We start from the raw sequence: 17444 nt of genomic DNA on the forward strand, positions 1-17444 counted from the left end.
TCTAAATTTATTTTATAATTTTCCTTTGGCGTAACACCATTGAAAAGGGGCCTTGAAAAACAATGTTCCTTTGCATTGTTTTCTCCCTATCTGCCTGGATAAAATATTTGCCAGCCTGGAAAAAGCTGACCAAAAATAGGGCTCTGATAATGCAGGGTCTTTTAATTAGATTTTTAAAGGACTGAAAATTAACGTGTCTTATGAATACCCTGAGAGGCAGCTTCTTCTTTTTGTTCCCTCACCTCACGCCACCCTCAGATGAAGGGGAGTTGAAGTTTAGTTCTGTGTCCTTACCTGCTCAGCACCACCTGCTCCTCACAGTTACACTTTCCTTTCTAGTCAGTGCTGTCAGTGATGTGTATCAGTTGGGGATTATTATTATTCTTTTCTTGGTGATGTTATTTTTCATATTTATTTCTATTCTGTAGAACATTTAAAAACATATATTGGTTTTTATGCTATTTTATGCTGTTTCAAAAGAGGGAATTGCTACCATTACCTTTTAAATGTCTTGTGTACAGTTTCATCTTGCTGTCTGCCATGGTACCTAAAACAAAGCAGATTCTGAATGAACGAAGAAAGTTGATTATCTTGATATCTTGTTTCTGAGTATGTCTGGTCACCTCCTAATTGAGTACCTTGTTTCTGGTGCTGCTATATTATAACTACCCTACAAATGTTCCTAAAGTAAAGAAAAATAGAAAAATAAACTGATTTTTAGGAGCTTTCTGTATCAATAGGACCTGAAATAATACACAGAAATAAATGCTTTGATTCTGAGCTGCCTTGTTATTAATGATACACAAATTAGATCCCAACTTTTTTGTGTGTCTCGCTCTGTCACCCAGGCTGGAGTGCAATGGTGCGATCTCGGCTCACTGCAACCTCTGCCTCCCGGGTTCAAGCCATTCTCCTGCCTCAGCCTCCTGAATAGCTGGGATTGCAGGTGCCTGCCACCACGCCTGGCTAATTTTTGTATTTTTAGTACAAATGAGGTTTCACCATGTTGGCTAGGCTGGTCTTGAACTCCTGATGTCAAGTGATCTGCCCGCCTTGGCCTCCTAACGTTCTGGGATTACAGGTATGAGCCACTATGCCTGGCCCCAACTTTTTTTTTTTTTTGAAATGGAGTCTCACTCTGTCAGCCAGGCTGGAGTGCAGTGGGACGATCTTGGCACCCTGCAACCTCTGCCTCCCAGGTTCAAGCGATTCGCCTGCCTCAGCCTCCCGAGTAGCCGGGATTACAGGGCTCACCACCTCGCTAATTTTTGTATTTTTAATAGAGACGGGGTTTTACCATGTTGCCCAGGCTAGCCTAGAACTCCTGACCTCAGGTGATCCACCAACTTCCCTTGGACTACCAAAGTGCTGGGGTTACAGGTGTGAGCCACCGTGCCTGGCCGGCCCCAACTTTTTAATCTTACAAATTCCCTTCTGTAAGTTGAAGAAAATATTTGCCTAAATCCCAATTGTTTAGATTCTTAATATAGATTATGCTTTCATTACATAAATGGTTTATCCAGCTTTGAAACTGTCAGGTCAAGAGCTTTGGGTATCAAGGAAGGTGTGGGAAAACTGGGAAAGACATTTCTCCGAACATCCGACTAAGCTGGTAGCCCTGTGGAGGTAGGAAGTGGGTAAGGGGGGATCCAGAATTCTGAAAGAGGTAATAGTGGTGTGGAGAGCAGGAATACTAAAAGTCACTGAAACTTGAGTTTAGAGATCAGCCTGGGATGATATTTATAAATGTATCGTTATTTTGGCTGTCGGGCGTGTGAACATCCTTCCATGTTTAAGAAAGTTTCCATCCCTATGTTTTAAGGGATTCCCTTAGAGGAGCTCAGAGTTTGCTTTTGCAGCCTTTCTTAGGGCTAGGATGTGGGCACCCCATCTAGAAGCCACCAATCAAGTGAACATGTCCCAGACATTGAAGCAGAAACTACAGTAGGAAAGTGGGACCAAGTTGAACCCATCCTGGGGGTGGAGGGAGTGGGGTGGACATGCTGGCAGCTTCCTTTAGGGCCCATGGCAGCACTTCTGGCAGTAGTCCTGATGTCCATTGTGTGGATGATGGAGTGAAAGCCACTGTCTCTGTGCTTAGTTGTGTTGGAAATGGTATCTTCAGTGAATTTGTTCTGCCCTGTGATTTTGGTTGGTGCTTATGTTAGGTGTCTATTGCTGCATAGCAAATTACCCCAACATTTGGCAGCTTAAAACATTGAATATTCCCACCGTCCCTGTAGGTCAGGAACCTGGATGTGGCTTAGCTGGGTCCTCTGCTCAGGGTCTCTCTTGAGGCTGTAATTAAGGTGTGCTCTGGGGCTGCAGTCATCTCACGGCTGGACTGAGGGAAGCTCTGCTTCTGAGATTACTTTAGTGGCTGTTGTTGGCACATTTCAGTTCCTTTCAGGCTGTTGACTACTGAGGCCTCTCTCACTTCCCTGCCATGTGGGTCTCTCCATAGCACAGCTCACAACACGTGTGTGTGTGTGTGTGTGTGTGTGTGTGTGTGTGTGTGAGAGAGAGAGAGAGAGAGAGAGAGAGATAAAGAGAGAGACAGAGAGAGAAAGAGAGAGATAAAGAAAGAGAGAGAGCTCCCGGAAAGGAGAGAGAAGTTTGGGGAAGCAAGCAAGAAGGTATAATGTTTCTATAACCTGATCTCAGAAGTGACCTTCCATCACTTTTGCTGTACTCAGTTCATTAGAAGTGGGGCACTAGGTCCAGGTCACTCTCAAAGGGAGGGGATTGCAGAAGGGTGTGAATACTGAGACAGGAGACATTTGTACTATTATTTACAGGCTGCCTACTGCAGTGGCCTTGCCCTCTTAGCCTCAAAGCCTGGTTCTGCCCCACCTCCCACCCTCTAATTCTGGAAGCCATTCAGTATTTTGGTAATAAATATTCCTTTCTGCTTGTAGTAAGAAGCCTTACTAATACAGATGGCTGCCCTTGAAGCTTTTCTCAGACCCCTGGGCCTTACCCCCTGCTATCCTTTTTAGTTTACATTTACTGTTTTTGAATGTAATTTGAGAAATGCAGGAAAGGAAAATGTAAATTTCACTTGTAGCACTGTTACAAAGAGATAATTACCCTTAACAATTGACCATATTTATTTTTAGACTTTTCTGCTGTTTTCTTAATCACTGAGATAATATAGTATATATAATTCTGTAACTTAATTGTCTTAATATCTTGTAAGAATGTTCCCTGTCAAAAAGCCCCTCCTTTTTAAAGTGTGTTGTTGAGTAAGTCAGGAGTGGCCTGGTCCTGGGGGAGGTGCTCAAGCTGGGCCGGAGTCCCGCTGCATTGTCTGTGAAAGAGGGGCTTGCTAAATGCAAAGTGAGGCATAATTGTTAAGGAGGCATGTCACCTGCTTAGGTGAATAAGCTGCTCTGAGGGACATTAGCATGCTTGTTGTTGTCATAGTTCCTTTGTTCTGCTATAACAAAACCACCTTAGACTGGGCAACTTGTAAACAACAGAATTCATTGCTCTTGGATCTAGATGCTGGGAAGTCCAAGATTAAGGTGATGGCAGATTTGGCATCTGGTGAGGGCCTGTTTCTCATGGATAGTACCTACTTTTTGTGCTCACATGACAGAAGGGGCAAGGGAGCTTGTTGGAGCCCTCATGACTTAATCACTTCCCAAATGCCTCTTAATACTATCATATGGGTGGGGTATTAGGTTCTAATACATGGATTTTGGGGGACACCAACATTCACACCACAGCAGTTGTACATAATGGGATGGAGTGGTAGTTGTTGTGATGGGTCATCTATTCTATTTTTTAATTTTTAATAAAAGTAGAGATGGGGTCTTACTATGTTGACCAAACTGTTCTCAAACTCCTAGCTTCAAGCAGTCCTCCTGCCTTGGCCTCCCAGAGTGTTGGGATTACAGGGATGAGCCATCATGCCCAGCCAAGTCATCTTGTTTTTTGGTGGAGGGGGTTTCTCACTTTGTCACCCAGGCTGGAGTGCAGTAGTACAAACATGACTCACTGCAGCGTCAACCTCCTGGGCTCAAGTCATCCTCCTGCCTCAACCTCCTGTGTAGCTGGAATCATAGGCACCTGCTACCATGCCAAGCAAATTTTTTGATTTTTTGTAGAGACAGAGTCTCATTTTGTTGCCCAAGCTGATCTTGAAATCCTAGGGTCAAGTGATCCTCCCATCTCAGCCTCCCAAAGTGCTGGGATTACAGGTGTGAACCACTGCGCCTGGCTCCAGGTTCCAAGTCATCTATTCTTGAATAGAAGCCTGGTTTGATTTTTTAAACTATAGTAACTCTAATTAATTCTACTTAATTGAAACTAAGACGACTTCCCTTTTTTGAAAATCTCTACTCCCCCTTATTTTGCCCCTAATTCAAACTGTCTGTTTTCTAGTCAGTCTGAAGTAATGATTAGCTAATGATACAACATTTTATTTTCAGTTTTTACATTTCAAAAATGATTTTTAATTGTAGTAAACTACATGTGACCTAAAATCTATCTAACATCTTAACTATTTTTAAGTGTATACAATAAACCCTTTTTAAAGTGTGTTCAATAGTATTAAATACATTCCCACTGTGTGCAGCCAGTCTCCAAAACTCTTCGTCTTGTAAAACTGAAACTCTATACGCATTCAGCAACAACTCCCGATACCCTCCTACCTTCAGCCCTTGGCCATCACCATTCTACTTTCTACCTCTATGAATCTGATGTAAATGGAATCATACAATACACTTCCTTTTATGTCTAGCTTATTTCAATCAGCATAATACCTTCAAGGTTCATTCATTTTGTAATATGTACCAGAATTTCCTTCTTCTTAAAGGCTAAGATTCCATTGAATGTACATACACATTTTGTTTATTCTTTCATCCGTCAGTGGATGCTTGGGTTACTTCCACCTTTTGGCTATTGTGAATTTATTCTCATTTTTAAACGGGATGTTTTGTTCCATTTCAGGGTAAGAAGTTGCCTTATCATCTTGGGGATGATGCAGAGGAAGGGGAAGTTTCCGATGAGGACAGTGCAGATGAAATTGAAGACGAGTGCAAATTCAAGCTCCATTATGTAAGTTGCAGGCATGACCATATTTTTTATCCTTGATATGCTGTATTACAATGGAGTTCCAAGTTGCTACTGTGTTGGAGGCCTCACAATTACGGTGGCTGTGGTGTAGAAAGGATATTCATTGAAAATTACTTTGTTTGCTGGCACACAGACACTCAAATGTTTGTTGAATGAATGATTCAAGGATTCTTGTGTCTGAGTGTTGAAAGGAATTTTAGTGATTAATTCATTCAACCCTCTCTCCAGGTATCAATTTCCTATTACAGATTCAAAAAATCAAATTGTGGTTGAAAAAGTTACTGTCTTTGGTAATAAAAGCTGGCTTTACTTTAGCGTTGACTTCCCTACCTCATGCTAGCAGCCCCACCATGCTCCCTGTCAAGGCTGTTTGGAGGAACCCCACCTGCATGTGGGCCTGCTTCTCTGGGATGCCCATCCCCTCTTTAAGAAAATGTACCTTGAACCAGAGGGATTTCCAAGCCCTTCCAGATATGGACCTCTTGGCTAAATCTTTAATTTGCCAAGTCTTCAATAAAGTGGCATAGAATAGTTTGTTACTTGCTTGGTGCGTCAGCCCCCTTTTCTAGATGAAGGAGCCTCCTTGGTAGAAAAGCATCATTGAGGCCGGGTGCGGTGGCTCACGCCTGTAATCCCAGCACTTTGGGAGGCCGAGGCAGGCAGATCATAAGGTCAGGAGATTGAGATCATCCTGGCTAACATGGTGAAACCTCATCTCTATTAAAAATACAAAAAAATTAGCCAGACGTGGTGGTGGGCGCCTGTAGTCCCAGCTACTCGGGAGGCTGAGGTGGGAGAATGACGTGAACCCGGGAGGAGGAGTTTGCAGTGAACCAGGATTACGCCACTGCACTCCAGCCTGGGCGACAGAGCGAGACTCTGTCTCAAAAAAAAGAAAAAAAGAAAAGAAAAGCATCATTTAGCTAGGTGATCCAAGGGAAATTCAAACCTGAGGGAAATATAAGACTTAAAAAGGTGCGTCATTGCTCCTTTCTATAACTCATGTGATTGCTAGAATCACACAGCAACCTGAGAGTAGCACTCGCTGATGATAGTTTGGTATAGAATTTTATTTCTACAGAAAAGGTTAGTCCTCTAGACATCAAGACTATGATTCTGCCCTCTAAAAAAAGAAAAAAAAAACAACCGAGAAATTTTGCATACATTCTTGTCGTTTACACCATTGCCATGAATTCAGTTATTACATTGTTAACAACAGTCCAACTCTTCAGATAATTCTGTGATGCCTTTCCTGTGGTTGTGAAAATGAGCTGGCATTATTTTCAAAGGGGACAAGAGTTTAATGACAGCTGAAGTCTCAGTAGACACTTCTTTCTTGGCTTTAATGCCCTTTAAATGGGCTAAATGGAGAAGATTCAGCTTGAAGTGAAAAGGAAAAGTTACCATCTGTATTCTTCTCTTGCCTTTTAATAGTTTATGTTAGCAAAATTAAATACCATTAATTAATAGGGCTATGGTTACAGAAAATCTCAATAGATTTACATGTTTGAAAACTATGCTATGTCATTATACAGTTAATATTTTAAATAGTTGCTTTTTTCTCTTCTAGGTATTTATTTTTTTATAGTTATTTATGATTATGGATAATTTAGCCTTGGTTTTTAGCATTACTTTATAAACCAGATTTTTGTCTCTGATTTTTATCATTTTGCATCTTGTTTTCTAGATCTCTTGGTTGCCAGCCGTAGTGTAGATCTATCATTATTCACTTAGCTATTTCATTTTTCTTCTCCAGTGAGCTCTCCAACTTCCTAAGTTCAATATATGTGATTATGCAAAAATAGTAAGCTGTAGTCTTATGGGAACAAATAAATAATTTCACCTGTGAAGCATCCAACTAGATTCCTCTTTTCTTTACTAAGAGTAGTTGATTTCTGGACACTCACATCAGGAGATGGTTTAGAACGTGATTCCATGGAGTTAGATATGATCTTTCATTTGGATTCTTTGGTGTGGCCCTAAGTGAAAGTAGAACACCTTAACTGTAAGTTTACAGGCATCTCTTTGTTATATTTTAGAAGAGAAAATAAATAAATCAACATTGAAGAAATATTGGAGAAATATTTCAAATTGTTTTTTGCTATTTTTGAGCTCTTCTGAGAAAAGGCAATGCTGTGTTTAGAAAACCAAAGTGTTATCTTGTAATCAGACCATTTATAGTCCTATTGTTGGCAGAGGGCTCAAATGCCCTATCTGACTGGGGAATTTATAATAAATTCCCTGATAAACTGAATATCTGATCATATTTCTGCAAAAGAGGGTGTACTTTGGATAGTTTATGTGAACCAATAATTATCTGAGAGGAAGCTTTTAACCTCAGTTTTAAGTTGAGAGAATGTGGTTAGATTTATAAGTTATATCTGAATTATTGCAATGAATAGACATTTTAACTTTGCATTCATTTACACTGGAACGCCAACTCTCATGAGGTCATATAAGATTCATCTGCACATTCAATGAACTTTTATTAAACATCTCCTGTTGGACATGTGCTCGTCATGTTGTAGGTACTGGATGATATATCAGTAACAAAATAGACAAAAATCATTGCCTTCGTGAAGTTTACACATCATTGGGAGAGGATGAGGATAGACAAGAAACAAGACAAATAAGTAAAATATATAGTGTACTAGACAGTGATCAGTGCTAAAGGAAAGAAGGGTGTGTGTGTCTGTGTGCGTGTGTGCACACTTATGCTGTGTATATGTAGGGATCTATTGAAGTTTTAGATGGGGTGTCCAGGAAAGGCCTCACAGGGAAGATGCATTTGAACAAAGGCCTGAAAGAAGTGAAGAGTTAGTCATGCTGATACCTGAGGAGGAATGTTCCAGGCAGAAAGAACCCCAAGTGCAAAGGCCAGAAGCGGGATTTGAGGCTCTCCCAGTGCCACCCTGGAGTTAGAAGTAGAACAGGAGGACAAGACTCCTGTTACTTTTAAGCAAGCAGTTTAAGCCATACTGTGGCTCCAGCCATAGAGAAAATCTGGCTTATAATGGGTAAGCCACAAGGTAAAGCCAGTGTGTTCGGTGACCCAAGAATCATACAACGCAGAGACACAGAGGACGACTTCCTTTCAACCAAAGTAGTAATCTAACAGATTTGATTCTGTGAGGCGAAGTCACCATTATTCATCTTTATAGATCTTCTAATGTCAGCATGCTCTACACATTTTCCACCTCTGTATTTCAACTTCATTAATTTTTTTCTGCTTCTGATGAGTTATGCAGTATCTTTTTTCTTGTGTTCTCTAAATCTGTTTAGCCAGATTCTCGGGCATAAACATTAGCTCTATATCTCCTACATAAAGCTCATCCCGTAAACACCAAGCCTTCCAGCAAGTTCTAAAGGAGTCCTAGTGCAGTGACATGTAGCAATTTTTGTCTTACACTCTAAAACCATTATTCAGACTGCATGTGTATATCTCTCACTAAACATTTTAATCATTTTCCTCCCTCATCTTTTTTCCTAAGTCATTCCTTTTATGCTTTGAGCTGTCCTAAGAAGGATTGTGAATCTTGTTTGTTTAAAACATATCAGCACTCAAAGACAGAATGAGTTACCTCTTGAGGTTGCAAGGTCTTGCTATTGGAAAGCGTTCATTGGGTTAAAAAGCCCAGGTGCTGGGCACACTAGTACATCCTGGCAACAAGAGGTAGGGAATGATAAAGGTGGCTTGGAATCTCCCTGGAAGATCCTAGTTGTTTCTAATACATGGATATGACTGGTCCTCGAACAGAAGAATGTGTTGTTAAGTGAGCTACAGGAGCAGGCAGGTGACGGTAGAGGACAGGAGTAAATACACAGGCTTGAATGGCTGAGAAGCAGCTGTTCTTCAGCTGAGACCTTGAGGTCTTACAGCTTGGAAAGCAGTGAGGCACTCAGAAAAGCCAGCAATATATTTTTCTTCCCATTTTTGGACTTTAGCCAAAGGGAAAAAAAATGGGGGGGAATGTTGAAATACTTCAGTTTTTAGTTTTTTCCCTCCCCCCCCCTTTTTTTTTTTTTTTTTAAGCAAAGCAAAGGTCCTCAACTTTTTTGCTGTTTTGTTTTGTTTTGTTTTTTTAAAGCAAAGGTCCTCAACTTGGGCCACGCATTGGTATGATGGGTAGTTTTCAAAAACCCCTGTGTCTGGGTCTTGGCCCAGGGATTCTACTACATGGGTCTGGGGCATGGCCTGGGATTTCTGAGCACGCCACTGGTGCTGGCAATGTGTAGTACAGGTAGAGCCCACTATTTGGAAGGTCCCTTTCAAGGAGCAGCACCCAATTTCTCCCCTTTCCTGGATCTTTCCAGTCTGGAATGATGGTCGTGGTTTGGGGCATCCTTCTGAGTATTCAGCAATGATTTAGCTTCGTGCTGGAGACAAAATGAGAATGTGTTTAATGTATTTACTTGTGGTAGAGGGATTCCTGGATCAGACTTATCTCTCAAAAAAGGACATAGAGAACTCTGATTACTTCTCTGTTGGAAACTACCCACCATATGAAATGACTGCTCTCTCCTGGCCCCCAGCTGCAGCGTCCTTCCTCGCCCACTGGCCGAGAGAACAAAAGACCAAGATACCTATGGCTTTCAGCTGTGGTCCCTGCTGCAGCTGCATGGTGCCTGGTAGGTCTCGAGGTCAAGTGTCTGTCTTAGCTTCCTTTCAGTAGTGCTATTGGATTCCAGGGCCGAATGATAATATATTAATGAAACCTCAGCCACACATTTATTTGTTCTTCACAGCTGCCAATTTTCTTGTGCTGTAAATCACAGAGAAGAAAAAGATCAACAGGCAGAGATATGATTCCTTTAGCAGCTCCCAGTGTTTGGAGGATGTGAAGTAAATAATCATAGCGTTTGTGTTAAGCATTCATTATTTTACCAGCTCTGGGTCGGCTTTGGCTTTGTATTTTGAGCCTTGCCTTGCTGACAGTGAAAGTGACTTGGTGTCATGGCCACAGATCTTCTCCTTACTTTAAGTCTCTGCCTGTTTGTGAGGCCCTGGGTGAGGGAAGGAAATGGATGCTCATTTGGAGCATTCTGTATGACACTGGATACCCTAGGTGCTCTTACATGCTTTCTTTTTTTTTGTCCTCTCAACAAATGCACACTCCATTGGGCCCTGGGTCTTGATCAAATGCGTTGGGGGTTAGAGATGTGGAGTTCTTTTCTTGGATTTGCTTTTGACCTTAAGTGAAATTGTTTTTCCCAGAGGGATTGTGATGATGTATTTCCCTGGTTTCATGATAGAAATAATGGCTTTTTAAAATATGAACCTGTATGTGGTTACTTTGACTCAAGAATTTCTCTTTTTCTGTAACAATGTAAGAGGGATGGCTGCCACATTGTATGGAAAAATAGACACAGTCTTGAATGGGAAGTCTTAGGAGGTTCGAGCTGCAATTCAGCCATTTTCGTAGGCATGTGTGTTTGGTTAAGTGGTTGAACCTTTCTGCCTGTGTCATTACGAGAAAGAATTGGCTAACCTAGTGTTTGCCTTAAATGGGGTTCAGCAGCTCAAATGAAGTATCTTTACATGACAGTGCTTTGGAAGCCTTAGTACAATACAGTCTCCCCCTTATTTGTGGGTTTGCTTCCTGCAGTCAATCATGGCCCAAAATACTGAATGAAAAATTCTATGAATAAACAATTTGTAAGTTGTGAATTGTGTACCATTCTGAGAAGTGTGATGAAATCTTGCACTGTCTACTCCACCCCACCTGGGATGTGAATCATCCCTTTGTCCAGTGTATCCAACCATTACTATGTGGGAAGAAACATAGCATACATAGGGGTCAGGAATATCCATTGCTTTCAGCATCCAATGAGGATTTTTTGATGTATCTCCCACGCATAAAGGGGGCCTACTGGGTACAATCTTAGTTGCTTTTTCTATATTTCCCTGTGGCTCTTCTCTCCTTGCTCATATGATTACTGGTTCTTTTGATACTTTTTGTTTTCTCCATGCTTTTCCTCACATTGAAATGCTGTCCCCCTACTCTTTGCCAGATGATCAGCTCTTAGTCATGACAGTGGGTTGATTTGTGGCCACTGAAAGATAGGTTCAAGTCTTAACGCCTGGTACCTGTGTATGTGAGCTTATTTGGAAAAAAGGGTCTTTGCAGATATAATTAAGTTAAGGACTTCAAGATAATATAATCCTGGGTTAACCATGTAGGCCCTAAATCCAGTGATAAGTGTCCTCATAAGAAGAGAAGACACAAACAGGTGGATGAGACATGCATGAGAAGACCATATAAAGACAGAGGTAGAAATTGGAGTGATACTGCCACAAACTGAGGAATACATGGGGCTATCCTAAGCTGGAAGAGACAAGGAAGGATCCTCCCCTAGAGCTTTCAGAGGGAGTGTAGCCCTGCCAACACCTAAATTTCATACTTTTGGCCTCCAGATGTGTGAGAAAATAAGTACATTTCTATTGTTTTAAGATACCAAGTTTGTAGTAGTTTGTTATATTGGTCACAGGAAACTTTATTTTATTTTATTATTATTTTTTAGAGACAGGGCTTTGCTCTGTGGCCCAGGCTGGAGTGAAGTGGCATGATCATAGCTTACTGCTGCCTCAAACTCTTGGGCTCACAGGATCCTTCCACCTCAGCCTCCCAAGTAGCTAGGACTACAGGTGTGTGCCACCATGCCCAGCTAATTTTGTAAATTTGTGTAGAGACAGGGTCTCACTATATTGCCCAGGCTGTTCTCAAACTCCTGGGCTCAAGCGATCCTCCCAGTTTGGTCTCCCAAAGTGCTGGGATTACAGACACATGAGCCATGGCACCCGGCCAAGTCACAGGAAACTAATATACTCATCTTTTAAGGCTTGACTCAGGTTTCTTCTGCTCCTGGAAGTGTCCCTTGATTCCCCTAGGCTGGACAAGGTACGCCTCCTCTGTGTGCATATGCTACCCCTCACACCTGTCACTCTACTTGTTCCTGCTTATGTAATTATCCAGGGATGTGTTGGCCTTCTCCATGACACTGAGGGCTCTGTGACAGTGGGTGGTATTCCTCTTTAATACTTCTCACCTGGCACAGCAGACGCTCAATACATGGTTTTTTTTTTTTTTAATATATATATACAAAATGAGTTTTGTCCCCAAATTATCTCTCAACTTTGTTAACTACCCCCAGCACATTATCCTAGGCACTCAGTTCCTGCAGTGGGGCCCAGTGTGCCTGATGTTTCATCTGCAGACACACTTCCTCTTTTGGCACACCCTGCCAGATTAATATTGTTTCTAGAGATGCTACACAAGGACTTGTTCACTCAGACTCTCTTAGCAGCTTCATACCTCTTGCTTTCAAGTCCCTCCACTCTCCAAAGTTCTTTATCTGCCACTACCGTACCCTATGAACTCTAAGAAAACTCATGTGTTCTTTGCATTTACAGAACATTCTTAATTCATGTAAATCCTTTGCTAGAACTGTGGTTGGCAGGAAAGCTCTTCTTTCCATCACTGTTGAAATCTCAGTTACATTGAGAGCTCCGATCAATTCCCTCCTCTTTTTGGGGCCTTCTCAGTCACTCAGGCAGTAATGCTGTGTTCCTTATCAGAAACTCTGTTGTATTGGTTGTCTGTGCTTTTGTAGGCATCTTTGTAGACCAGGGTAGAATATTTGGGGATATGTCTTTTCTAGCATGACAGGAGGGTGTTCCCTTATGGTGTTAGAGCCAACTCTTTTTCATCCTTGCATCTCCTTCTGGACCTAGAGGTCTCCAGGGAAGTGGAGTGCCTTGTTAATTGGGCTTGTTAAAGATATTAATGCATGTGATAGTGATACAGGGAAATTCGATAACCTATCCTGGTGTAGATTTTTGAAATTTTTCCTTAGGGCATTTATAATTGCTTTGTTCTTACAGGATTTTGTGAAAATGAATGCATTATTGGAAAGCTACCCATTATGCAGAGTTGACATATAATGACCTCTTAGAAACAGATTTGCCAATGAAAGAACAGCCTTAAATTTTTGGTGAAGAATGTGGGAATTGTTCTTGTCAAGGAGTACCCCTTTCCTCCCTTTGGGTGGGTTGTTCTTCAGCAAGTGGTTGAAGAATTTAGGGAAAGGTATTGGAAACAGGGAGAGGTAGGCGCACTGGAAGAGCAGAAGAGCTGTGAAGGGAGACTGGGGCCATTGGTTTCAAGCAGAACCAGTGGCCGAAAAGCTGTGCTAAGCAGGGCTTTGAGAGAATCTATATCCCATGATCACCTCAAAATTCTGTGAGTCATCAGCTGGACAGGTTGTAGCTCTGATATCCAAACCCCTTGAAGTTCGTTGTGATCTTAAGTTAATTGTAATGACAAATCATGTCTGAGGTAATTATTGAGGTTCCCCCAACTATACAGTGGGATTGGAAATAGGCAGGAAATGTATCTCACAATAATCCTCAACTCCGGAAATTTCCATAGCATTCTTTTCTCCTCAGTGAAAAAGGTAGTTTTATTTTAATAGCATATTTTTGTTCTAATTTACTTATGTAGGTTTAGAAAACTTAGTTTCCAAAAACTTTCCCTGGCCTTTTATCTGTTAAAAGCATCAAATAGCATAAGCATAGTGGGAAGGGCTTTGGAGTCCTGAGTTTGAATCCTGCTTCAGTTATTTGCTAGCTATGTAACCTTGAGCAATTTACTTGATTTCTCTCTAAGCATCGGATTCCATATCACTGAAATGGAAATGATAATAATACTTATAAGGTTCCTGAGGATTGAATGCAGTCACATGAAGAGTAGCTGGCAGAGAATTAGTTCTTAATAAATAGTAATCCTTATTATTATAGGATTTGTGGAGGAGGGAAGACCGAGATGGTACAATGAGCTTGAGCTTAATTACTTACAAGTAATTGAGAGACAGTGAAATTACAGAAGCAACTGTGGTATATTCTAATTCAATGTGTTTCTTAAGGAAATCATTTGTATTACTTAATTCTTTGCAGAATAATGGGACCACTGAGCATCAGGTGGAATCTTTCATAAGGAAAAAACTGGAGTCACTGTTAAAAGAATCTCAAATTCGAGATAAAGAAGATCCTGATAGTTTCACAGTGAGGGCACTATTGAAGGCCACGCATGAAGGCTTAAATGCACACCTGAAGCAGGTATCTGATTCCCCCTCGTATTTATCCTTCAACAGGAAAAAGAAAGCATCTCATACGTTGTTTCTAATCATTTGTGAAATGCTCCTCCAACTTCTTCTATTTCTGTCCTCATTTTGCTTGAGAAATGAACATCTCCTATTGCAAAATGATATGAGAAATAGTTAAAAGTGGATTGGGTGGAGGTAGAAATGACTCAAATACTGCTCCACTTGGACCCTCAGGACCAAGCCAAGTGTTTTCAGAATCATCTTCCCAATGCATGCTCAGGTGAGGGAAGAAGTTCCAGGCCCCTGTGTCCCTTGCCCTCCCACCTCTCCACATTCATTAGATGTCTGCCTTCCCTGCTACTACCACCTGTCTTCCAGGGCTGACGGCTCCTCAGGCAGAAGGAAGATCATATGGGGGTGATCGCCCTTGGATCCTAAGTGATCACTCTGCATTGATGGTTGCCCTCTGGACCCTACACAAGTCTAGCCATCCAACTGCTAGGCTGTTCCTCAGGCCCATTTAGTTTCTAAACATAGAAATCCTAATTCAAAATGGCTTCAATGATGAAGTAGATGTTGGGTTTGGTAAGCAGCAAATTTATTTGCAGAATGGCCTATGGGGTGGGTTTAATCCAGAGGCTTGGTGGTGTCATCGTAGATCTATCTTTTTGCTCTACCTACCATGCTATCAGTGTCATCTCAAGTCTAGTTCTCCTGTCCGTCAACTGTCCATGATAGTTGCGAGATGACTGCCAACAGGCCCATGAGCTACGTGTTTCTTGGTCCATATCCAGAGAGATTGAGACAGCATATTCGCCCCAACTAACAAACGAGAGTTGCCTAGTTCATGTGCCTACCCCTAAAGTAATCACAGTGGCCATGGGTAAGCGTCCTTCCTGAAACAGTACTTGGCCAGAGTATAGGATCATAATAGCTTGCTAATGCCAGTGAGAACTTACCTCTGAAGCTCTTGTCAAGGTTAGCTCCTCTCAAACTGCATGTTAGAGGGGCAGATGGAATACTGGGGAGACAACCAAAAGGTCAATTACAGCATTACTGCCCTTATAGTTTATCATATAATTCTGGATTTTCTTAATAATTTCTATAAATAGTAACAATCTTCTCACCCTCCTCGCCTCCAGCCATTTATTTTCAACACCAGAAGTACCTGTAAGATCAGACTTGTTTAGCCTATCTTGATTCTGCTTCCTGTCCTTAGTGAACTCTCATTGGCTTATCTGGGCCAGTTACTTTTTTTATGCGTTTGGAGAAGTCTTTGCCCCATCCTAGATTATCTAATTGGAAATGCAAACCATAAGGCTTGGATATTCTGGAAGAAACAAATTAAGCCCCCTCTCTTTTGCTATTCATTAAAGAGATCCTAATGACAATTTCTCCATCAGGTAAAATGGTAAGAGAACCGAAAATTTTAGAGAGGTAGTGTAGCAAAACTCATCTTCTTTTTACTTATTTTTGAGGTTTTTTAACACTGCTGTGTTTTTAAAATATGGTTTTAGTTCACTGGGCAAGCAAAGGGAAGTTACTGTTGAGACGAGTCCATCTGTACCACATACATATGTCGGTTGAAATCCAAAGCTGAGAATGTGCTGAGTGTGGCTCTGGGCAGCACGTCACTCCAGCTTCTACTTTTCTGGACCGTCAATCAACAGTGCAGAATTCATTTCTATTTGTGCTGTCTTTTTCCTGCGGAACCCTGAAGAAAAGTAAAAATGAAATTCACCTTCAGGCTGGAAGAACTTAATAGTCACAGGAAATGGTTCTTAAGAGTTCTGGAATCTGCTGCTTTCTTTATATCTGAACTACTGCTGCCTGGATAACCTTAACAAGTTCCTAAGCTCTCAGCTGGCTGCTTAATGTCTCATTCACACCACTGCCATAGTGATAGTTCAGAAATGTGCATCGGGTCATGTCATTCTCCTGTTTTCAACCATCTCAGGGATCCTCATAGTTTGGAGGATAAAGCTCGGATTCAGAGATAATAGCCCATAAGATCCTTCCTTCCTGTTCTGGCTCCTAGCGGTGACACGCACAGAGTGTGCATGTGTATAAGTCCACACGTGCATACCTCCACTTTCCACATTTCCTGGCACCATGCTCTTACCACATGGCTTTCGTGTTGGCTATTTTCTTGGCCATAGTACACTTGCTCTTCCCCATTTTACGTAGATAACTTGTACTCATCTTTAGGCTTCAACTTTTTTATCATGTCCCCTTGGAAGTTCTTAATCCTCAAATACAGTAGATGGTCTCTCTCTGCCATCCCACAATGCCCTAAGCTTTCCCCATTATAGTCTTATGACAGTGTATTGTAATTGTTTTTCTCTACTATTAGACTGCAAGCCCAATAGGGGCAGAGTCTGCATCTCTTTTGTTTGCTCTTGTCCTTATATACATGCCAAGTTCCTAGGACAAAGTCTTACTCATTAAATCAGTGAAAGATGTGCCGATGCTCAGGGAGAGGCCCAAGTTGGTGACAGGTATTTGTAGATATCTATTTCCTACATAAAGAGCATGATAATGGGATAAATGGGGAAGTGGAAGGAAGCCAGAGAGAGGACTTGTAACTAGACAGAATCCTGTTTTATCACCAACGAGCTTTGTAACTTTGGAAATATAATCTAACTTGTCTGTATTTCTGCTTTCCTTTTCTGTAAAATTGGGATTTTAATCATACTTATTTCCAGGGTTGCTTACATATATTCTCATAGTAAATGAGAATATATGTAATGTAATTAACATTATCCTTAGGGTATAGTAGGTGCCTACTAAGTAGTGTGACCATATACCTCAATTTGCCTGTGACAGCCATGCTTTATACCTGTTGTCCCAGCATAATTATTAAAAGTATCCCATTTTATTCTTAAAAGGTCCTGTTTTGGACAATAAATGGCATGGTCCCCCTACCAATAGATGGGTTACTAGAAATAGAAAGGAACTCACAGATTAATTGGTTCATTTCACAGATTTAAAAAAAACAGACCAAAAGAAGAGGTTTTCTAAAGGACATGTAGCTATTTGGTGGCAGAACTGGGTCTTCTAACTTGGAGACCAGTGCTACATCTATGACCACATCTGGCTGCCTTCTTAATTCCACAGTTTTGGCCGGGCGCGGTGGCTCAAGCCTGTAATCCCAGCACTTCTGGGAGGCCGAGGTGGGCGGATCACGAGGTCAGGAGATCGAGACCATCCTGGCTAACATGGTGAAACCCCGTCTCTACTTAAAAAAAAATACAAAAAAC

General features: G+C 41.4%; 1 protein-coding gene across 3 annotated transcripts in view; it reads left to right on the forward strand.

Moving 5' to 3' along the window:
* Positions 1-17444, forward strand: part of PLCH1 (phospholipase C, eta 1) — a 254831-nt gene that overhangs the window by 211106 nt on the left and 26281 nt on the right. For all 3 annotated transcript variants that reach the window (XM_011998057.1, XM_011998059.1, XM_011998058.1), the window contains 2 exons: positions 4957-5064; positions 14036-14197. In XM_011998057.1, the coding sequence (XP_011853447.1) occupies positions 4957-5064; positions 14036-14197 (270 nt within the window). The remainder of the gene's footprint in view (positions 1-4956; positions 5065-14035; positions 14198-17444) is intronic.

This window comes from Mandrillus leucophaeus, unplaced genomic scaffold (genome assembly GCF_000951045.1).
Source record: "Mandrillus leucophaeus isolate KB7577 unplaced genomic scaffold, Mleu.le_1.0 Scaffold554, whole genome shotgun sequence".
Lineage (NCBI taxonomy): Eukaryota > Metazoa > Chordata > Mammalia > Primates > Cercopithecidae > Mandrillus > Mandrillus leucophaeus.